The sequence below is a fragment of the Bombina bombina genome, chromosome 8 (assembly GCF_027579735.1).
Source record: "Bombina bombina isolate aBomBom1 chromosome 8, aBomBom1.pri, whole genome shotgun sequence".
NCBI lineage: Eukaryota > Metazoa > Chordata > Amphibia > Anura > Bombinatoridae > Bombina > Bombina bombina.
The window spans coordinates 147339820-147364934 of record NC_069506.1 but is presented as its reverse complement, the minus strand read 5'-3'; the positions used below and the strand labels follow the sequence as shown (position 1 = coordinate 147364934).

At 39.0% G+C, this 25115-nt stretch overlaps 1 protein-coding gene across 2 annotated transcripts in view; it reads left to right on the top strand.

The window, feature by feature from the left end:
- Nucleotides 1-24860, top strand: part of SHISA7 (shisa family member 7) — a 167053-nt gene extending 142193 nt beyond the window's left edge. Inside the window, exon 2 of one of the 2 annotated variants that reach the window (XR_008399035.1) lies at nucleotides 23472-23601. Coding sequence is in view for 1 of the 2 variants with exons in the window: in XM_053689921.1 (XP_053545896.1) it covers nucleotides 23472-24055 (584 nt within the window). In the remaining variant the exon portion in view is untranslated. Of the gene's footprint in view, nucleotides 1-23471 lie in introns of both variants that reach the window. The other variant, XM_053689921.1, reaches the window with a different exon arrangement.
- Nucleotides 24861-25115: the final 255 nt, after the last annotated feature.

The following is a 25115-nucleotide window of genomic DNA, read 5'->3' as shown; positions in this document are numbered from 1 at the left end:
AGCGGTTGATGATGATGTGTCGGTGGATGTCACATGGGTGCCTGCTAGAAGAGAAGAAGAGGGGGAAAGTTCAGATGGGGAGACAGAGAGGAGGAGGAGGAGGAGACGATTTGGAAGCACGGGGAGGTCGTCTCAAGGAGCTAGTGGCACAGTCAGACAGCATGCATCGTCACCAGGGGTCAGCCAGACAGCCCGCCGACGCCCATCAACGCATGCTGTTGCCACCACCAGAATGCCGTCATCGCAGAGCTCAGCAGTGTGGCATTTTTTTTGTGTGTCTGCCTCTGACAACAGCGATGCCATTTGCAACCTGTGCAAAAAGAAACTGAGTCGTGGGAAGTCCAACAGCCACCTAGGTACAACTGCTTTGCGAAGGCACATGGTCTCCCATCACAAAGGCCGATGGGAAGAACACATGAGTAGAAGCAGCACACAAAGTGAAAGCCGCCCTCCTCCTGCTCCAGCATCTTCAGCCACGTCAACCAGTGCTGTCCTCCTTGCCCCCTCTCAACCATCCTCCACTCAGTCTCTCTTACGTAGCAGTTCCTGGTCATCTGCCCACAGGCAGGTGTCTGTCAAGGACATGTTTGAGCGTAAGAAGCCAATTTCTCAAAGTCACCCCCTTGCCCAGCGTCTGACAGCTGGCTTGTCTGAACTCTTAGCCCGCCAGCTTTTACCATACAAGCTGGTGGAGTCTGATGCTTTCAAAAAATTTGTATCTATTGGGACACCGCAGTGGAAGGTACCTGGCAGAAATTTATTTTCACAAAAGGCAATCCCAAACCTGTACTCTGTTGTGAGAAAGGAAGTTATGGCATGTCTGGCACACAGCGTTGGGGCAAGGGTCCATATGACCACGGATAGCTGGTCTGCAAAGCATGGTCAGGGCAGGTATATCACCTACACTGCGCATTGGGTAAACCTGCTGACTTCTGACAAGCATGGAATGCGTGGCTCTGCAGAAGAGTTGGTGACACCGCCACGACTTGCAGGCAGGCCGGCTGCTACCTCCTCTACTCCTCCTACTCCATCCTCTTCCATAACCTCTTCCTCGGCTGAGTCCTCTTCAACTTCTGCGTCTTGCTCCACATCTATGGCACCCCCCCAGCTCCCCAGGTACTATGCTACATCCCGGGTTCGGCAGTGTCACGCCATCTTGGGGTTGACTTGCCTGAAAGCGGAGAGTCACACCGCACCAGCACTCCTGACCGCCCTGAACGCACAGGTGGATCAGTGGCTGACTCCGCACCAACTGGAGATTGGCAAGGTTGTTTCTGACAATGGAAGTAATTTGGTGGCGGCATTGAAATTGGGCAAGTTGACACATGTGCCGTGCATGGCACATGTGTGTAATCTAATTGTACAACGATTTGTCCATAAGTACCCAGGCTTACAGGACATCTTGAAGCAGGCCAGGAAGGTGTGTGGCCATTTCAGGCGTTCCTACACGGCCATGGCGCACTTGTCTGATATCCAGCATAGAAACAACCTGCCAGTGAGGCGCTTGATTTGCGACAGCCCGACACGGTGGAATTCAACACTTCTAATGTTTGACCGCCTGCTCCAACAAGAAAAAGCTGTTAATGAGTATTTGTATGACCGGGGTGCTAGGACAGCCTCTGGGGAGATGGGGATATTTTTGCCAAATTACTGGACGCTCATGCGCAATGCCTGTAGGCTCATGCGTCCTTTTGAGGAGGTGACAAACCTTGTCAGTCACACCGAAGGCACCATCAGCGACATCATACCATTTGTTTTCTTCCTGGAACGTGCCCTGCGAAGAGTGCTGGATCAGGCAGTAGATGAGCGTGAAGAGGAAGCGGGAGAGTTGTGGTGTCCATCACCCCCGCAAACAGCCGAATCAGCATTGCTTGCTGGACCTGCGGCAATGCAGGAAGAGGATTGTGAGGAAGAGGAGTCAGAGGAGGAATGTGGCTTTGGGGAGGATGAGGAGGAGGAAGACCGAGCACAACAGTCATCCCAGGGTGCTCGTTGTTGTCACCTCTCTGGTACCCGTGGTGTTGTACGTGGCTGGGGGGAAGAAGATACCATCAGTGAGATCAGTGAGGAGGAGGAACGCGACATGATTAGCTCAGCATCCAACCTTGTTCAAATGGGTTCTTTCATGCTGTCGTGCCTGTTGAGGGACCCTCGTATAAAAAAGCTGAAGGAGAACGACCTGTACTGGGTGTCCACGTTCCTCGACCCCCGGTATAAGCATAAAGTGCCTGAAATGTTACCAAATTCCCGCAAGTCGGAAAGGATGGAGCATTTTCATAATAAATTAAAAACTATGCTTTACACAGCGTATAAGGGTGATGTCACAGCACCACGGGAATGTAACAGGGGAAGAGATGAAATTAATCCTCCTCCTCCCACGACCACGGCGGCAAGGACCGGGCGCTTTCCTGACGTCTTGTTGATGGAGGACATGCGTACCTTTTTAACTCCCATGCACCATCAGAGCCTTTCGGGATCCAGCCTTAGAGAAAGACTCAACCGACAGGTAGCAGACTACCTAGCTTTAACTGCGGATCTCGACACTCTCAGGAGCGATGGACCCCTTGACTACTGGGTGTGCAGGCTGGACTTGTGGCCTGAGCTATCCCAATTTGCAATGGAACTTCTGGCCTGCCCCGCTTCAAGTGTCCTGTCCGAAAGGACTTTTAGTGCAGCAGGAGGTTTTGTCACTGAGAAGAGAAGTCGCCTAGGTCAAAAAAGCCTTGACTATCTCACTTTTATAAAAATGAATGAGGGCTGGATCCCGAAGGGACTGACATTGGGCGATACATTTGAATAAAAAACTACTGATGATGATATGAGCTGGCTTGGGCTACAACTGGTACACAGGCTGGCCTTTTTTTTTTTGTTATAAAGACGGAGGACTTGCTTGACTTATCCGCCAACAACTAGTGTTCAAGCCACAAGCTTTTAGGGCACTTTATAAATGTTTTACAAACATCAATTTTTCTGGCCGCTGCTACAGCAGTTGCTACAACAATACCCCAATTTTTCAGTCATTTGTACATTCCTAATTTTTCTGGCCTCTGCTGCATCTCTGTGGGTACAAAACTCAAATAAAAAAAATAAGGCACATAACACTAGTGATTAAACTGTTACGAATTGTACAACTTTACACACCACTCATATCCGGTGGACCATTCAATTGAACGCAAAATGCAACAAATTTGAAAGAGTAGGACCGACCAAGCATCTTTATCCGTCTCTTGGTTGCTCTAAATTATCTCTGTGTTCCATCTATGCCATACCTGTACTCTATTGTGCAAAAGGGTGACATATGTTGTGTTTCATGCTGTTGTGCCTGTTGCGGGTCGTGGCCCATGATATAAAAAGGCTGAAGGAGAACGACCTGTAGTAATGGGTGCCCCATCCAGTTTTTAGAAAAATGTTCCTGGTTCCTCTCAATTATCTTTGGGTTTCTAAAATGGATGCCATACCTGTACTCGCTTGTGCAAAAGGATGGCATATGTGGTGGTGTTTCCTGCAGTTGTTTCTGTTGAGGGTGCTTGACCCTCTTATAAAAAAGCTGAAGGAGAACGACCTGGAGTGGGAGTCCAAGCATGGTTTTTGGGGATATTTCACTTTTACAAACAATTTTCTGTGGGTTTCACAAATCAATGCCGTACCAGTACTCTATTGTTCCAAAGTATGCCATATGTTCTCTTTCCTGCTGGTATTTTGTTTGAGGGTCCTGGACACTCTTATAAAAAGGCCTAAGGTGAAAGAGGTGTACTGGGTGTCCACTCATTTTTATTTTCTATTTCTCATTTGACCAAAATTATCTCTGGTTTTGTAAAATCAATGCCGTACCTGTACTCTATTGTTTAAAAGGATGCCATACGTCCTCTTTCCTGCTGGTGTTTTTTTTTGAGTGTCCAGGACCCCCTTATAAAAAGGACTAAGGAGAAAGATGTGTACTGGTTGGCCACTCATTTTTATTTTTCTATTTAACAATTGACCAAAATGATCTCTGGGTTTGTAAAATCAATGCCGTACCTGTACTCGATTGTTCAAAAGGATGCCATACGTCCTCTTTCCTGCTGGTGTTTTTTTTGAGGGTCCAGGACCCTCTTATAAAAAGGCCTAAGGAGAAAGAGGTGTACTGGTTGGCCACTCATTTTTATTTTTCTATTTAACATTTGACCAAAATGATCTCTGGGTTTGTAAAATCAATGCCGTACCTGTACTCTATTGTTCAAAAGGATGCCATACGTCCTCTTTCCTGCTGGTGTTTTTTTTGAGGGTCCAGGACCCTCTTATAAAAAGGCCTAAGGAGAAAGAGGTGTACTGGTTGGCCACTCATTTTTATTTTTCTATTTAACAATTGACCAAAATGATCTCTGGGTTTGTAAAATCAATGCTGTACCTGTACTCTATTGTTCAAAAGGATGCCATACGTCGTCTTTCCTGCTGGTGTTTTTTTTGAGGGTCCAGGACCCTCTTATAAAAAGGCCTAAGGAGAAAGAGGTGTACTAGGTGTCCATCGAATCATTTTTTTTATTCAAATTTCCATTTGCAAAAAATTATCTATGGGTTTCTAAAATAAATGCCTTTCCTGTACTCTATTGTTCAAAAGTATGCCATATGTCCTCTTTCCTGCTGGTGTTTTTTTTGAGGGTCCAGGACCCTCTTATAAGAATGCCTAAGGAGAAAGAGGTGTACTGGCTGTCCATCGAATCATTTTTTTTATTCAAATTTCCATTTAAAAAAAAATTTCTATGGGTTTCTAAAATCAATGCCTTTCCTGTACTCTATTGTTCAAAAGTATGCCATATGTCCTCTTTCCTGCTGGTTTTTTGTTTGAGGGTCATGGACCCTCTTATAAAAAGGCCTTATGGATAAAGAATTGTACTGGGTGTCCATCCAATCATTTTTTTTAATTAAAATTCACGGTTGCAAAAAATTATCCCCGGGTTTCTAAAATCAATGCCTTTCCTATAATCTTTTTTCCACAAAGGATGCCATATGTCCTCTTTCCTACTGCTGGTTTTGTTGAGTGTCCTGGAGCCTCTGCTAAAAAGGCCTAAGGATAAAGAAGTGTAATGGGTGTCTATTTAATGTTTTTTTAGATTTCCCGGTTGTAACAAATCTTTTTCTGTCTTTCAAAAATCAATGCCTTTCCTGTAATCTATTTTTCAAAAGGATGCCATATGTCCTATTTCATGCTGTTCTTTCTGTTGAGGCTCCGGGACACTCTTATAAAAAGGACTAAGGATAAAGAAGTGTACTGGGTGTCCAATCAATGTTTTTTTTTCTATTTCCCGGGTCATATAACTGATCTCTGTGTTTCTAAAATCAATGCCTTTCCTGTAATCTAATTTTCAAAAGTATGCCATATGTCCTCTTTCCTGCTGGTGTTTTTTTTTTAGGGTCCAGGACCCTCTTATAAAAAGGCCTAAGGAGAAAGAGGTGTACTGGGTGTCCATCGAATCATTTTTTTTATTCAAATTTACATTTGCAAAAAATTATCTATGGGTTTCTAAAATCAATGCCTTTCCTGTAGTCTTACTCTATTGTTCAAAAGTATGCCATATGTCCCCTTTCCTGCTGGTGTTTTTTTTGAGGGTCCTGGACCCTCTTATAAAAAGGCCTAGGGAGAAAGAATTGTACTGGGTGTCCATCCAATCATTTTTTTTATTCAAATTCACGGTTGCAACAAATTATCCCCGGGTTTCTAAAATCAATGCTTTTCCTATAATCTTTTTTTCACAAAGGATGCCATATGTCCTCTTTCCTACTGCTGGTTTTGTTGAGTGTCCTGGAGCCTCTGCTAAAAAGGCCGAAGGATAAAGAAGTGTACTGGGTGTCTATTCAATGTTTTTTTAGATTTCCCGTTTGTAACAAATTTTTTCTGTCTTTCTAAAATCAATGCCTTTCCTGTAATCAATTTTTCAAAAGGATGCCATATGTCCTCTTTCATGCTGTTCTTTCTGTTGAGGCTCCGGGACACTCTTCTAAAAAGGCCTAAGGATAAAGAAGTGTACTGGGTGTATAATCTATGTTTTTTTAGATTTCACGGTTGCAACTAATGATCTCTGTGTTTCTAAAATCAATGCCTTTCCTGTAATCTAATTTTCTAAAGGATGCCATATGTCCTCTTTCATGCTGCTGGTTTTGTGGAGGGTCCTGGAGCCTCTGCTAAAAAGGCCTAAGGATAAATAAGTGTACTTGGTGTATAATCGAAGTTTTTTGCGATTTCACGGTTGCAACTAATGATCTCTGTGTTTCTAAAATCAATGCCTTTCCTGTAATCTAATTTTCTAAAGGATGCCATATGTCCTCTTTCATGCTGCTGGTTTTGTGGAGGGTCCTGGAGCCTCTGCTAAAAAGGCCTAAGGATAAATAAGTGTACTTGGTGTATAATCGAAGTTTATTGCGATTTCACGGTTGCAACTAATGATCTCTGTGTTTCTAAAATCAATGCCTTTCCTGTAATCTAATTTTCTAAAGGATGCCATATGTCCTCTTTCATGCTGCTGGTTTTGTGGAGGGTCCTGGAGCCTCTGCGAAAAAGGCCTAAGGATAAATAAGTGTACTTGGTGTATAATCCAATTTTTTAGAGATTGCACGGTTGCAACTAATGATCTCTGTGTTTCTAAAATCAATGCCTTTCCAGAAATCTATTTTTCTAAAGGATGCCATATGTCCTCTTTACTGCTGCTGGTTTTGTTGAGGGTCCTGGAGCCTCTGCTACTAAGGCCTAAAGATAAATAAGTGTCCTGGTTGTCTAATCCATTTTTTTGTAGATTTCCCTGTTGCAACAAATTATCTCCGGGTTTCTAAAATCAATGCCTTTCCTGTAATCTATTAGTCACAAGGATGCCATATGTCCTCTTTCATGCTGTTGTTTCTGGTGAGGCTACGGGAGACTCTTCTAAAAAGGCCTAAGGATAAAGAAGTGTACTGGGTGTATAATCTATGTTTTTTTAGATTTCACGGTTGCAACTAATGATCTCTGTGTTTCTAAAATCAATGCCTTTACTGTAATATAAATTTCTAAAGGATGCCATATGTCCTCTTTCATGCTGCTGGTTTTGTGGAGGGTCCTGGAGCCTCTGCGATAAAGGCCTAAGGATAAATAAGTGTACTTGGTGTATAATCCAAGTTTTTTGAGATTGCACGGTTGCAACTAATGATCTCTGTGTTTCTAAAATCAATGCCTTTCCTGTAATCTAATTTTCTAAAGGATGCCATATGTCCTCTTTCATGCTGCTGGTTTTGTGGAGGGTCCTGGAGCCTCTGCTAAAAAGGCCTAAGGATAAATAAGTGTACTTGGTGTATAATCGAAGTTTTTTGCGATTTCCCGGTTGCAACTAATGATCTCTGTGTTTCTAAAATCAATGCATTTTCTGTAATCTAATTTTCTAAAGGATGCCATATGTCCTCTTTCATGCTGCTGGTTTTGTGGAGGGTCCTGGAGCCTCTGCGAAAAAGGCCTAAGGATAAATAAGTGTACTTGGTGTATAATCCAATTTTTTAGAGATTGCACGGTTGCAACTAATGATCTCTGTGTTTCTAAAATCAATGCCTTTCCAGAAATCTATTTTTCTAAAGGATGCCATTTGTCCACTTTACTGCTGCTGGTTTTGTTGAGGGTCCTGGAGCCTCTGCTACTAAGGCCTAAGGATAAATAAGTGTCCTGGTTGTCTAATCCATTTTTTTTAGATTTCCCGGTTGCAACAAATTATCTCTGGGTTTCTAAAATCAATGCCTTTCCTGTAATCTATTAGTCACAAGGATGCCATATGTCCTCTTTCATGCTGTTGTTTCTGTTGAGGCTACTGGAGACTCTTCTAAAAAGGCCTAAGGATAAAGAAGTGTACTGGGTGTATAATCTATGTTTTTTTAGATTTCACGTTTGCAAAAAATTATCCACGGGTTTCTAAAATCAGTGCCTTTCCAGTAATCTATTATTCACAAGGATGCCATATGTACTTTTTGATGCTGTTGTTTCGGTTGAGGCTCCGGGAGCCTCTTATTAAAAAGGCCTAATGAAAAATAAGTTTACTGGGTGTCTAATCAATGTTTTTTTTCGATTTACCGGTTGCAACTAATGATCTCTGTGTTTCTGAAATCAATGCCTTTCCTATAATCATTTTTTCAAAAGGATGCCATATGTCCTCTTTCCTGCTGCTGGTTTTGTCGATGGTCCTGGAGCCTCTGCTGCGCATAATAAAGAAAAAAAAAATAATTTAACTTGACTTAATAACTGAAGCATGACTTCAGGAGTCAGGTGTGGTCGTAGGTAGTGGTTGTTGTTAGCAGATTATTTTTATTGCAAATTGCAATTGCCACAGCGTGCATAAAATGTGCGTCACTAGTCCAAATTTTATTTTATTTTTTCATTCAGGATTAGTTTGGGGTACGGCGCAATATTGGAAACGCAAAAAACAGGTCTCCGTACCCGTTGATATAAGGGGTGACTACTAGTGCTGGATAGCCCCAGAAAGTGTGAGTATGAATCCCAAAAAGAAAATTAAATTAAGGTTGAAAAATTACTCCTAAGTAAATTGTAAGACCTGGAGCTCCTCAAACACACGTCCTACCGCAACAGGTATAGGCTCCGCCCACCCAAATCTTACCTTTTTAATGCCAATTGATATTGCCACAGCTGGAACAACAGTAACTAACATGTGTGTCACCACAGTCTCCGAAGCTATTGTCGGATGTATACAAAAACAACAATAAAGAATTCCTTTTGGGGCGCAAAGAGATGGCTACCGGAACACTCCAGGAACTTCACAAAAGTGGCTGTCTTGTGTTTCTGGTGATGTTGTAGACATCTGGGTAGTGTACAGGGAGGGCAAAAATCCTCTCCATCTCTGTGCACCACAGGACAGGACGTCCTTGTCATCCATAAGCACATGAAATTGCTGGCATTTTCGTTGCTTCAAGAAGTTCAGTTTTTGTGGTGATAGTACAGAATTAAATAAACTTTGGTTTCCTACCATACTCAAGACAATCTTGTAGTTCAAGCTTCGGACTTGCTGTGGGAAACAGTGGGCTGTCCATAGCAGGAAGATGATTTAGACAGAAGTAACGGGCTCTGATTGCAGGTGACACATGTTTATCGTCAATCATCAAAGGGGTTGCGTGCAGAATATTGCTGATGGCCCCTTATTCACATGTTTGTCCAGAGCAACAACATTTGCAAACAGCCAGAAGAGAGGTCGGTTCTCACCAGCCTTAAGTTGAGCTTCAATTACCAAATGCTGATATTCAAAAAATAGACAAACAGTGCCTTAAAAAACACATTTGCAATATGGATTCACCAGAGCAAGGTCATTGCAAGTATTTCCCACAATAACAAAATTAAAATGACACAACTCCGCAATCTTCCCCTTCACATTATTATTGTCACACTCCATTGTACTCCTATGCCCACCTCCCTGCTCTTGTTTTTGTTGAGGGTCCTGGAGCCTCTGCTAAAAAGGCCTATGGATAAATAAGTGTACTGGGTGTCTAATCAATGTTTTTTTCTATTTCACGGGTCATATAAATGATCTGTGGGATTCTAAAATCAATGCCTTTCCTGTAATCTATTATTCAAAATGATGACATATGTCCTCTTTCATGCTGTTGTTTCTGTTGAGGCTCCGGGACCCTCGTATTTAAAAGGACTAAGGATAAAGAAGTGTACTGGGTGTCCAATCATTTTTTTTTCTATTTCACTGGTCATATAAATGATCTCTGTGTTTCTAAAATCAATGCCTTTCCTGTAATCTAATTTACAAAAGTATGCCATATGTCCTCTTTCCTGCTGCTGGTTTTGTTGAGGGTCCTGGAGCCTATGCTTAAAAGGCCTAAGGATAAAGAAGTGTACTGGGTGTCTAATCTATGTTTTTTTAGATTTCATGGTTGCAAAAAATTATCCACGGGTTTCTAAAATCAATGCCTTTCCTGTAATCTATTATTCACAAGGATGCCATATGTACTTTTTAATGCTGTTGTTTCTGTTGAGGCTCCGGGAGCCTCTTAATCTTATTAAAAAGGCCTAATGAAAAATAAGTGTACTGGGTGTCTAATCAATGTTTTTTTCTATTTACCGTTTGCAACTAATGATCTCTGTGTTTCTGAAATCAATGCCTTTCCTATAATCATTTTTTCAAAAGGATGCCATATGTCCTCTTTCCTGCTGCTGGTTTTGTCGAGGGTCCTGGAGCCTCTGCTGAGCATAAATTTTTTTTTATTTTTTATTTAACTTGACTTAATAACTGAAGCATGACTTCAGGAGTCAGGTGTGGTCGTAGGTAGTGGTTGTTGTTAGCAGATTATTTTTATTGCAAATTGCAATTGCCACAGCGTGCATAAAATGTGCGTCACTAGTCCAAATTTTAAGGGTTTTTTTTTTCATTCAGGATTAGTTTGTGGACCGGCGCAATATTGGAAAGGCAAAAAACAGGTCTCCGTACCCGTTGATATAAGGGGTGACTACTACTGCTTTTACCAGGCTCCTCTTGGATAGCCCCAGAAAGTGTGACTATGAATCCCAAAAAGAAAATTAAATTAAGGTTGAAAACTAACTCCAAAGTAACTTGTAAGACCTGGAGCTCCTCAAACACACGTCCTACCTTAACAGCTATAGGCTCCCCAACCCACAAATCTTAACTTTTTCATGCCAATTGATATTGCCACAGCTGGAACAACAGTAAATAACATGTGCGTCACCACAGTCTCCGAAGCTGTTGTCGGATGTATACAAAAACACTGATAAAGTATTCCTTTAGGAGCGCAAAGAGATGGCTACCGGAACACTCCAGGAACTTCACAAGAGTGGCTGTATTGTGTTTCTGGTGATGTTTGAGACATCTGGGTAGTGTACAGGAAGGGCAAAAATCGTCTCCATCTCTGTGCACCACAGGACAGGACGTCCTTGTCATCCATAAGCACATGAAATTGCTGTCATTTTCGTTGCTTCAAGAAGTTCATTTTTTGTGGTGATAGATAGTACAGAATTAAATAAACTTTGGTTTCCTACCATACTCAAGACAATCTTGTATTTCAAAATTCGTACTTGCTGTGGGAAACAGTGGCCTGTCCATACCAGGAAGATGATTTAGACAGAAGTAACAAGCTCTGCTTGCAGGTGACACATGTTTATCGTCAATCATCAAAGAGGTTGCGTGCAGAATATGGCTGATGGCCCCTTATTCACATGTTTGTCCAGAGCCACAACATTTGCAAACAGCCAGAAGAAAGGTCGTTTCTCACTAGCCTTAAGTTGAGCTTCATTTACCAAATGCTGATATTCAAAAAAATAGACAAACAGTGCCTTAAATAACACATTTGCGATATGGATTCACCAGAGCAAGGTCATTGCAAGTACTAAGTTCCCACGATAACAAAATTAAAATGCCACAACTATGCAATCTTCACCTTCAGATTATTATTGTCACACTCCATTGTACTCCTATGCCCAGCTCCCTGCTCTTGTTTTTGTTGAGGGTCCTGGAGCCTCTGCTGAAAAGGACTATGGATAATAAAGTGTACTGGGTGTCTGTTCAATGTTTTTTTTTTATTTCCCGGTTGCAAGTAATTATCTCAGTGTTTCTAAAATCAATGCCTTTCCTGTAATCTATAATTCAAAAGGATGACATATGTCCTCTTTCATGCTGTTGTTTCGGTTGCGGCTCCGGGACCCTCGTATTAACAAGGCCTGAGGATAAATAAGTGTAACCGGTGTCTAATGAATGTTTTTTTCTATTACACGGGTCATATAAATGATCTGTGGGTTTCTAAAATCAATGCCTTTACTGTAATCTTTTATTCAAAAGGATGACATATCTCCTCTTTCATGCTGTTGTTTCGTTTGAGGCTCCGGGACCCTCGTATTAAAAAGGCCTGAGGATAAATAATTGTGTAACGGGTATCTAATGAATTTTTTTTTTTATTTCACGGGTCATATAAATGATCTCTGGGATTCTAAAATCAATGCCTTTCCTGTAATCTATTATTCAAAAGGATGACAGTACTACCAAAATCCAGCCAATGAAGGGCCTTAGGAAGACTGAGCCAAGGTTGGATTGTAGTATTTGGTTAGGCTAATCATGATGGCCATGTAGACCACCACCACCGAGAGTCCTGGAAGTAACAGGGATGATGAGATGAAAGAGCTAAGAATAGTAGAACTTGAAACAACAGAGTTAGCCATGGGTGTTAGTGCAAAACCGCTTGGCTTTTTTTTGGCTTTGGGTGCGGCTATTCATGCAGGCCATATAGAGCTGACAACATTCTGTGTCGTATCAGCTATTAAACTAATAAGAACAGTACTACCAAAATACAGCCAATTAAGGGCCTTAGGAAGACTGAGCCAAGGTTGGATTGTAGTATTTGGTTAAGCTAATCATGATGGCCATGTAGACCACCACCACCGCGAGTCCTGGAAGTAACAGGGATGAGATGAAAGAGCTAAGAATAGTAGAACTTGAAACAACAGAGTTAGCCATGGGTGTTAGTGCAAAACCGCTTGGCTTTTTTTTGGCTTTGGGTGCGGCTATTCATGCAGGCCATATAGAGCTGACAACATTCGGTGTCGTATCAGCTATTAAACTAATAAGAACAGTACTACCAAAATACAGCCAATGAAGGGCCTTAGGAAGACTGAGCCAAGGTTGGATTGTAGTATTTGGTTAGGCTAATCATGATGGCCATGTAGACCACCACCACCGAGAGTCCTGGAAGTAACAGGGATGATGAGATGAAAGTGCTAAGAATAGTACTACTTGAAACAACAGAGTTAGCCATGGGTGTTAGTCCAAGACCGCTTGGATTTATTTTTGTATTGGGTGCGGCTAATCATGCAGGCCATATAGAGCTGCCACCATTCGGTGTTGTATCAGCTATAAAAATAATAAGAACTGTACTATCAAAATACAGACAATGAAGGGCCTATGAAGACTGAGCAAAGGTTGGATTGTAGTATTTTGTTTGGCTAATCATGATGGCCATGTAGACCGCCCGTAACAGGGATGAAAGTGCTAAGAATAGTACTAATTGAAACAACCGAGTTAGCCATGGGTGTTAGTCTAAGACCACTCGGCTTTTTTTTGGGTTTGGGTGTAGCTAATCATGAAGGCCAGATAGACCTGCCACCATTTGGTGTTGTAACAGGTATGAAAATGCAAAGAACAGTACTACTTAACACAACCTACTTACCATGGGTCCCAGAGCATATGTTTGGTTGTTATATTTTGTAAGGGTAATCATGCAGGCCATATAGACCTCCACCGATAGGGTGAGTATGAGTAACAGCTATTAAAATGCGAAGGACATTACTAATTAACACAACATAGTTACCATGGGTCGCAGACCAAGAGCAGATGTCTTATTATTATATTTTGTATGGGTAATCATCCAGGCCGTATAGACCTCACCAAATAGGGGGAGTTACAGAGATTAAAGTGCTAAGAATGGTAGTACTTAAAACACAACCTCGTTAAAATAGGTAGCAGACCACATGTCTTATTATTATAATTTTTCAGGGTAATCTGGCAGGCCATATAGAACTCCCCCGATAGGGGGGGGGGGACAGGGATTAAAGTGCTAAGAAAAGTACTAATTAACACAAGCTAGTTGGGTCCAAGAACGCATGTTTGATTATTAGAATTTATTAGGGTAATTATATATCTAACAAATCTATCTATTTCTCTTCTATCGATTCTATCTAACTATCAATCTATGTATATCTATCTATCCTATCTATCACTATCAATCTATCTTCTGTCCGGGATGTTTTGAGACAGCCACTTTGGTAATGTTAGTTGATTTAGACCCATTATGGCTTAAAAGCAGACTCTGCATCAACTATGTAATTTTCCATGGGAGTTTTGCCAGGGATCCCCCTCCAGCATGCAACAGTCCAGGTGTTAGTACCCTTGAAACAACTTTTCCATCACTATTGTGGCCAGAAAGAGTCCTTGTAGGTTTTAAAGTTCGCCTGCCTATTGAATTCAATGGCGGTTCACGCATTCGCGAACAATACCGGAAGTTCGAGTCCGCCGTTCGCGAACCGAAAATTTTAGGTTCGCGACATCACTATTCTCCAGCAGACTTGGGCAAACAGTGGAAAACACAGAGATAAAGAAACTACTTTCAGTTTACAAATATTCTTAAATAGCCACTCTTTTTGCTTTGTATTTAACCCCTTAACGACCAACAACGTATGGGGTACGTCCTGCAAAAAAATGCAGTTAATGACCAAGGACGTACCCCATACGTCGTTGGTCTTTGAAAGCAGTGGAAGCGATCCTGATATCTTCCAGCTGCTTTCATGTTATTGCAGTGATGCCTCAATATTGAGGCATCCTGCAATAACTGTTTTTAGCCATCCGATGCAGAGAGAGCCACTCTGTGGCCCTCTCTGCATCGGCTATCGATAGCCGTTAGCGTTGGTGGGTGGGAGCTCATCCAGGGAGGCCGGTGGGCAGTTATTGGTGGAGGAGGGATCTTGTGCGGGTGCGTGCGCGTGCAAACAGCATCAATATGCTGTAGATCTGGAGGGTGGGAGAGAGGACTGGGGAGGGTGGGATTTTCAAATCAAGGCATCTGGGAGAGGGTGGGGGGTTGGATGTTGAGGGGGGGGCAGCTACACTACAAAAATATTTAATAAAATAAAAAAAATTAAATACATTATTATTTTTCAAACTGGGTACTGGCAGACAGCTGCCAGTACCCAATATGGTGCACAATAAAGGCAGGGGGGGGGGGGGTTTAAAGAGCTGTTTGGGGGGGATCAGGGAGGTTGGGGGCTAAGGGGGGTCCTACACAGCAGAAGAATTATTATTTTTTTTTAAAAAAAAACCTAAAACCCCCCAAAAAACTTTTATTTTAGTACTGGCAGACTTTCTGCCAGTACTTAAGATGGCGGGGACAATTGTGGGGTGGGGGAGGGAAGGGAGCTGTTTGGGAGGGATCAGGGGGTGGGATGTGTCAGGTGGGAGGCTGATCTCTACACTAAAGCTAAAATTAACCCTGCTACCTAATTAACTCCTTCACTGCTAGACATAATATACGTGTGATGCGCAGCTGCATTTAGCGACCTTCTAACTACCAAAAAGCAATGCCAAAGCCATATATGTCTGCTATTTCTGAACAAAGGGGATCCCAGAGAAGCATTTACAACAATTTGTGCCATAATTGCACAAGCTGTTTGTAAATAATTTCAGTGAGAAACCTAAAATTGTGAAATATTTAAAGTTTTTTTTAATTTGATCGCATTTGGCGGTGAAATGGGGGCATGAAATATACCAAAATGGGCATAGATCAATACTTGGGGTTGTTTACTACACTACACTAAAGCTAAAATTAACCCTACAAGCTCCCTACATGCTCCCTAATTAACCCCTTCACTGCTGCGCATAATACATGTGTGGTGCGCAGTGGCATTTAGCGGCCTTCTAATTACCTAAAAGCAACGTAAAAGCCATATATGTCTGCTATTTCTGAACAAAGGGGATCCCAGAGAAGCATTTAAAACCATTTGTGCAATAATTGCACAAGCTGTTTGTAAATAATTTCAGTGAGAAACCTAAAGTTTGTGAAAATCGCATTTGGCGGTGAAATGGTGGCATGAAATATACCAAAATGGGCCTAGATCAATACTTTGGGATGTCTTCTAAATATATATATATATATATATATATATATATATATATATATATATACATGTTAAAGGATATTCAGGGATTCCTGACAGATATCAGTGTCCCAATGTAACTAGCGCTAATTTTGAAAAAAAGTGGTTTGGAAATAGCAAAGTGCTACGTTTATTTAGTGCCCTATAACTTGCAAAAAAAGCAAAGAACATGTAAACATTGGGTATTTCTAAACTCAGGACAAAATTTAGAAACTATTTAGCATGGGTGTTTTTGGGTGGTTGTAGATGTGCAACAGATTTTGGGGGTCAAAGTTTGAAAAAATTGTTTTTTTTCCATTTTTTCCTCATATTTTATAATTTTTTTAATAGTAAATTATAAGATATGATGAAAATAATGGTATCTTTAGAAAGTCCAATTAAGGACGAGAAAAACGGTATATAATATGTGTGGGTACAGTAAATGAGTAAGAGGAAAATTACAGCTAAACACAAACACCGCAGAAATGTAAAAATAGCCTTGGTCCCAAACGGTCAACAAATGGAAAAGTGCTCCGGTCACTAAGGGGTTAAAGAATTATTGGAAATATAAATAAATTGTTGTTAAGACTGTATTAATAATCTATTGACATTATAAGTCACATCACTTTATGATCATTTAATATACAACTATCTAAAACCCACTAGTTATTCTATCATGGCTGTTTTTAAAACACAAACCCATTTTTGTTTTTACTCACCATGTACCAAAACATTTTGTGTCAGATTATGAGTGGAGCACAAATTAACGCTCCCGCTTGAGCGTTAATTGTGCTAGAAGTAAGATGTTTGAGCTTGTCAGGTTGCATTCATTTTATGAGTTGAAAGTAAACTGTTTTCGCTCATGCACTAACCTGACAAGTGCAAAAAGCCAAACTTGGAATATCACATGCACGTTCACGATTTGCCCTGTAGAAGTCAATGGAGAAAAAAAAGTGGAAGAAAACACCCCACTCTCGCACAAACCCGATTGCATATTCTCATTTGCATGAACATTTCACATTCCAATGTCACATAGAATAATATGTTCTATATATTCATAAATATATATACAGTATATATATATAAGTATAATAATTTTATATATATATATATATATATATACAAACATGATTATATATAAGTAAAGATATATATATATATATATATATATATATATATATATATATATATAAGAATATCTATTTATAAATACATGTAACATATTCTGCTATGTGCAGAACATTGAAATGTGAAATATTTATAGTAAATACACAGTAGAACACTTTATTAAATATAGATATTGTATAAATATGCTTTTACCTGTTTTCATCTACTTAACGGCAAAGGGCTCCAATGCACTTTTATATATATATATATATATATATATATATATATATATATATATATATATTTATATACGTATATATATATATATAAGAACAAAAGAGTAGCAGGATGGCGCTTAGTGCAACAGAGTGTAGAAGAGCCTGATATTATTCAGTCCACACTGTATCATAAACCAGCAACAAAAGTAAATATAAAATACAGTCAGTGTTAAGAATAAATATTAATAATAATGTTAATAAATGTACAAAGTCCAGAAATGCTGCAACGCATTCAGTAGATGTTTATATCCGTATCTTCATAAATCTCTCCCCCTTGGATGTACACTTACTTTAAGCAACCTCAATCCTATGAGGTAAGGATGAATCAGTATCGTTGAGAAGCTTGGTACCCCCTGAAGTATGGATCAACCGGACAATAGATGTCTTTGTGTGCGAGCTCCAATAGTAAACCACTTGTCTGTGCTCAGAATTCAACGTGCCACTTGTAATCTTGTATTCTCAGGTAGATGGGAACTTTCGATCTCCGTCACCGTTATGCAAAGAAAGACAAATAAGAGCACATAGTGTAAAACCGTTTTAATGAACACTCATTTAAAAACAAGCTGATAATTTAAACTCACATTTAAAATCCTCAACACATGAGGTATGAAGACAGCGCGTAAAATAGAGCAGGAAATGTGCTTAAAATACAGACAAGTCGTATCCCTCAATTCTCTATTACACAAATATATATACACAAAGGTTCAAACAAAAGTTCCGGTATTCCTAATGGGGGTAGTCCTTCCCATCAAACATTAGTAACCTTATGCGTTTCGAAGGGTTAAATCCGTATAACTCCCTTCTTCATCAGAGTTTAATGTATAGCTGAAGGCCCTCACCTTATATAGAGTCCAAATGCTGTGATACTATTCATCCGCTCTGTTTCTGCTTCAAACACTTCCGTGTAGTGTGACACGCATAGACCATTTCCGGTTGTGTGACACGCAAGGTGTCATTTCCGGTTTCGGGCCGTATCTCCTTGCGTGTCACACAACCGGAAATGGTCTATGCGTGAGAGGGAGCAGCGGGAGGCTAACCCTGGAGAGGAAAGCTTGAGAGGCACATGTGAACCAGGGGCTCAGCAGGAATATAAATTACCTGAGAAGAAAATGACTGTGATCAGAGGGTCTATTACCAACAAGAAAGACATAGCGGAGGTCCATAGCAACTATTCTAATGGGGATATCCAGATTGCTGCAGCTTGCTTAGTCATGCGGGGGAGAGCGGACGGCTCCCCAGTGTATGGCTTTGCGGTGAGTACCGGGTGCTGGTAGCCCGATGTTACTCTATTACCCTGGGATTCTACATAAGCTGTGGCCTAGAGATGTGGCGTGCGCTGGACTCAAATAAAGACTCAGCTCCAAACTGGATGGATTTCTTATCAGGAGGTTCTCAGGACAGAGTCGGTGTTGGATGACGCATCCAGTATAATGGCGGACCCCGGAGTGCCAGGTCTGATTCAGTATTTTAATCATGAACTGCATGCTTCCCTGAGCTTAGCTCTTGGACATTATCCTAAGAGATGTTCTACTCGATGCTGAGACCCATGTTAGCATTTTTAACATTGTTAGGCCCCTGCGCTTACTGCTAGCTCAGAGTCTATATACCTTGGCCAATATGTTAAGATTACCTGCCCGTGTGGTCACTTTTAGTTTAGCCTTGATTTACTATGACATTTTGCAGGTGTCTGTGCTGTTATATTTTTAGGACCATTGGCCCTTACTTAGATATATACATAACTCTCACTTTACAGTACAAAATGAGTTAAAACGGTTAGTAGGGGAAGCCTGACTCTGCTCCAGCCACTAGGAGAGACAGTGGCGTCCACTAGATGTTTAAGACCTTGTTAAGGGCTAATATCACTGTATCTGTTGTACAAAAGACAGTTCTCCTCCTTTAGTGCATATCTTTCATTAAGGTCCAAAAGTGGCTTCGCTGGGTATGGGGGGAAAATTAGTAAATTAGAAAATTATACAATTTATGTAGTTCATTCGAAAACTGAAAGCTTTATGTGCGATACTCAATATAGTGGTTCATATACATGAGTGTTTCATTATAACGGTAGCTAGTGCTAGTGCCTTTGTTAAAATATCTGTGTCTTCTTATTTCTGGGAGATAAACATACTTAGAAGTGTTGATATAATACCCTAATAGAGAGTACACAACTTATATGGTTTATTGGAGAACTAATTGCTGTATGTGTGGGTCTCAATGTAGAGATGCATATACAAAAATGTTTCACTATCCTTAGAAGCCCAGAAAGGGCCGGTATAAGATAAAGAATCCTATTCATGAATGTTATTTTTAGGATGTTAAAATTAAAATAATATTATTTGGTTCTTTGGAGGCCTAATAGTGGCCAGGGTTGTTTTTTGATGTGTTGATATAATACCATAATAGAGAGCAAATATATAATTCTTATAACCCCATATAATGCCCATCCTATGTAACCTCAATATAGGTGGACTATGAGGAGCCATGTTATTCTATTTGGGCTACATTCCTTAGATTATGGGTTATTTAAAAGTTAGAAGGGTTCCCTAGAATCTATATTGGGTCCAAAAGTGGCCCTTCCCATTTAGTTTTCCCCTTACTATAGATATAAATCCCCTCCCTTTTAATTGTATCTGTAAGTGTATTATTGAGGTCCAAGAGAGGCCTCTGACATTGAGGAGGAGGATGAGCTCTTCAGTTATCATACATGAAGTGGATTTTATAAGATTACATTTGATATTGGGTCCAAAAGTGGCCCTTTCCATTTAATTTTCCCTTACTATAGAAATTTAGAATGTTATTAGTAATATCCGTTCATTTGATTGGGTCCAAGGGTGGCCCTGTTAACATTTTCCCTAATCTTGACCCCTCATCTATATCTCATGTCTGTGGTCCAATAGTGGCCACCAATTATTTTTTTTGGTTGGGGTATTTTTTGTTTCTATTTTTTTCTTATACTCTGGGAAGCGCTTTGACATAATCTAAAACATGGTAAATTTGAAAAAAACCTGAGGTTTTAGGCTTGTCTAACCTATTTAGTTCTGCATATTATCATATTGTTGCCACTTTTTTTTACCTCAGTCTGTGTGTTTTTATATGTTTTGGCATTGTATACACATGGTTTTTTTTCTAGTTATTGTTGTTGCGCACAACTAAGACTATTGCAGAACTTGTTACTTCTACAATTGAATAAGTATATTGTCATTGTGTGCAGGCACTATAACTTTTATCTCTGTCAATTCATGCCTTACATTGTCTGTACTTTTAATGTTAACATCAATAAAAACTTAAAAATATATATATATATATATACATAAATATTCATCTTTAGACATATATATATATATATATATATATATATATATATATGTATGTATGTCTATGTTAAAACCCTTTGTCTGCCTTTTTTTTAACACCTGAGATCTTATATCTTTGAGCCTTTATATCGCAACTCTGAAGTTTCGGTAATTATTCTAGCATAAAGAGTTATTGTGCTCAAGTGATCGCGTTTACTTTCAACTCATAAATGTTTGCGCTCCACTCATAATCTAGCCCTTGATTAGGAACATCTGAGTGCTTATATGGTACCCTTTTCGTCAGTATTTTTTTACTGAAATTGTAATCAATTTGTTTTGATACATAGCACCTCCAGCCACCAATATATGAAATATAGGCGTTTGAAGATCACAGTGGCTAGTTCCTGTGTTTATTATGCATAAACAAGCACGCTAAATCCTCACTAATAGCATAGTGAAAATAATCCTTAAGGCTTTGAGAAAGTTCATATGAACTCTCCTGGGAGCAACTTTATTAGTGTGAAATCCCTTGCACACTCTAGAGTGCAGTAAATTAACTCCCTTGTAGATGATCTGCTGATGGACCAGAAGCTTAGAAGTAGACCGCACTAAGTTAAAAGCAACAGTAACCTCAAAAAAACAAAGTGCCCAAAAGTTCTATAGACTGTATAAGGTGTACGGTGTATAAATATATGTCTCCAAACTATGTGAAGCATGTGAACATGTTCATACTAATAGCCGGTGGCATATGAAGGTGCAGGTACTTACCTTGCAGCAACTCAGTACACTGTGCTTAAATCAGCTGCAGCAACTTGCTTCCAGTAGACAAGCCCACCCTAGGCATTACAAGCACGATGCCAAGGATCTACATTCATCTTAAACCAGGGGATTGGTGGACAAGTTATACCCTTTGAAAAGCCGGGTGTACCGGCGAAACATGTTAGGGACTTAGGAGTCAAGGGGAACTCCTTTTTTAATTAGCCGCAATTGTGACTTAGGAAAAACTTATTTAAAACCTAATAATATCGTATAAGAACCGGATACCTTTATTAAATATAACACATTATTACAAACAGCTGCTTAGAACGCTTGTTAAAACTGACAAAGGCAGTGTTTGAATTTAAAAACCTGTTGGTAATTGGGCAGTAAAGTTTCAGTAACAACATAGCTGAACGATTTATTTAACAATTTAAAACAAACAAATGAGACTTTGAACAACAGAATGTCTACACTCTATGGTTACGTATTCAATTGAGTGCATAGTGTGGCTGTATTTATATTTAAAGTGCTGAGATAGCAGTATACAAACCGCAATTCCAGGGACTACTCAAACTCCAGCAAGTTAACTTTTGAAATAGCAAGCTATTAGCAAACAAACCTATATTACAAAATTCGTAAGATTAATATATCTATTGCACACCATACATTTGTACAATTAAGACTGAGATTGTGCAAACAGTTGACCTTATCTATAAATCTATAAAAACGTTATATTTAGTAGCTTGTACTTCAATAGCAGTGACACAACTGTAGCTCCTTTAGGCACTCATTAACAAGTATACACTAATACAACAAAATAAGTGTAATGCAATTTAATGAAACTCCAATATACAATTCATAAGCATGACATTATGACTATATTAGTTTGTGGCAACAGTGAATTAGCTACAACTTGAATTATAACTCCAAAATAATATATATATTGAATCAAACACACATTTAACAATCTTTGCAACACTGTCTCTATTTCTTACAAAATAGATTTATTCTATATACAAATTGGGTATTATTCCTTAACAAAAACAACTATAATTGTATTGATTCATAAAACAAAATATCAGGCACTCTAACTAGATCACAATATAGTTAAAATACCATCATAATTGTAATTCCAATGTATAGATTGAACACAAATATATTCCATATAGACAATCTTTGTTGTAATACCTATACTTAAATATATTTATAAGATCTGTAATACCTATACTTAAATATATTTATAAGATCTATATATAGATTATAATTTGACAGAGCGCTGCCAAAAATATTTATAAACAGACAGATATAAATACATAAACTTTCACAGTGGTGTAAAAATATAAAGAAACATATACATTTTGCAAGGTTAAACATATAGTTGCAGTAAGACTCATAAAGAGCACAAACTGCCAAACTTATAGTCAAACTACCCATATGTACATGTAATTAATATACAAAAACATCAATGAAGCTTGCAATGCAAACCTAACATATACTATTGTTGTCCAAACAAATTCAGTGTACTATCAAAGTTGTGGTATCATATTCAATGATATATTATATATATTTATTATTTCCATAATCAAATCTATAATGATTATATATATATAATTTATATCACTATACCACTGATACTAGCAACCTGCATTATAACTGCAATGGTCAGCAGATAGATTTAATTTATATAGACCAGATTTGAGCTAGATTGTAAAACTATTAAATACACTAGATTGATACTGGACGTATACTTGTTTAATCTATGATAGTGAACCATATTGAAATGAGTTTATGACATATAATCTAGATCAATTTTGATCAATCAGTTTCATCAACCGTGCTATTATATTTATAATCGTGTACCTATGTAATTAGTATATCTGGAGACCAACTGTTACCAACACCACCTTTAGTCCAGATTCCTATACTGGTTTCAAACTTATTCCCTATTCACAAAGGGCAATCTGATATACAGATATACAAGGTTACTTTACGCATGAGTCTATATTGTGTGTGTTTTTAATTGTTTGGTTTTTTTCCCCCCTTTTAAGTAAATATGTAAATAAAAGTTATATTTTATTATCTCCCCACACCCCTTTTTTCACCTTTTTTTTGTTGGGGTGTCTTTTTCTTCCTTAAAATGGGAATATTCCCACACATGATGAAACGTGGACCTTCATCAACTGATTATAGAAATAAAGTATTTATAGTTTTGAATATGCATTGTTTTAAACAGATTTTTTAGTTAACATTTACAATTATACAAGGACAAATGTTTAGTATGGTAGAGCGATAAATTTTTTTGATACCATCATAAGCTTTAAAGTTTGCTATAGAAACATGTGCATCTGTTGTTTTAGAAAAAAGTAACTATGATTTGTGATTTCATTGTCTTTTTTTAATCAGAAAAAGATATGGATGACTTCTACCTTAAAAGAAAACACCTAGCAGAACTAACACGTGGAACCCTTCCACTTCATGTTATGAAAATGAACTATGATCGTGATGGTTACCTGGAAAAATCACAAACACCAAGGCGAGTTATGTCCCAGGAGCACATCCTGTCAGACAATCACTATCCAGTTCACCGTGATTATACCATACCTAGAGATCATCTCATCTCTCAAGAGCGTCTACTTTCCCGTGATGTCTTGCATTCCCAAGAGCATCTGCTATCTCCTGAAAGAATACATCATCGTGTACAAACACCCTTTCAAGAGATGCGTTTAGGCCACCAAAAAGCACTATCCCACACTAACGTCTGTGCTAGCACTCCAATGCTTGACCGTCACCATATGATAAAGATGAACTCTCATCCCACATCTTCCAACTCACCCAAGACCACATGGGATATGGTCAATCATACAGCCAATCGACGACAAGCCTTTGCTGCCAAGAGGCAGAACACAATTGAACAACTTCAGTTCATACCTGGTCATCTCCCAAGCCAGCATCTGCGTACAGGTAGCAAGAATGAGGTCACTGTGTAGGCTTCTTAATTTGGTGTTTCTTTTTCTCCTTTTTAGAAAAAAAGAGGCAGTTGAATTTTCTGTGGTTTCCTTGCTTTTTTTTTCATGGCTTAGGTTTACTCATTGGCGCTCACTGAAACAAAAGCAAAGGCAAAATACATCATTTTCATTGAAATCAAGACAAAGACAGATTTGTTTTTGGATTAATTTTTCTAATGATTTCATTGAAGTATCCAACTGCCTCCGCTGCCAAAGTGAAGATGCAGTTATTGGTACAGAGATGTCAAAGGGGATAGTGTTTGGGCAGTATATATACAGGAGATAGCGTATCAGCCTCCTAGTATTTTCTGGAAGTGTGGATATTGAAGAAGCTCATGATGGTGGTGGTAAGAAGTTAGAAATAAAATAAACAATCTAGATAAATGAAGATTGGGCTGAATAAAGTATTTTATGCGCTTGCTAGTTATATGTTAAATACAGTACGGAAATTAAAATAACCAAGACTGGGCTTTTCTTTTATCAGGGTAACAACAAGATGTGACTCCAATGAATTAAAAAAAAAAATGTTGCACACTCACATTTTTTATTTTGTTCTTCAATGGAAATACAAAATATAATACCTAAAACAGACACAACGAAACTAAACATAAAAACTACAGAATAAAAATATAATTTACACAATGTCCATCTCTTTTACTAACCTAATATTACAGTCAATTACAGTCAAGACGGACAGCTAATACAAGTGGACATTACAATAAAAAAAACTGTGCCAATCAAATAATAGCAACAATTACAATAAAGGTAACATTCTTTGATATGAGAACTGATTTTGTTGCAGTTGTTGTCAACAAATGAACTGAAGACTGTCTTCTCCATTTTTAGAAGAACCGTTGGACAAAATATTCTTCAGGTTTTGAAGAGTTTGTTCTTTTTTTTAAGGATATGGTTTTGAATATTTTAAAATAGTTATCGCTTTCATAAGCCCTCTATTTTAGGATTTCTATCACTACTTTAGAAACAAAGCCATCAATTCATCAATGCTGTGGTATAAACACCTCATGTGATATTGTCCTAAGAT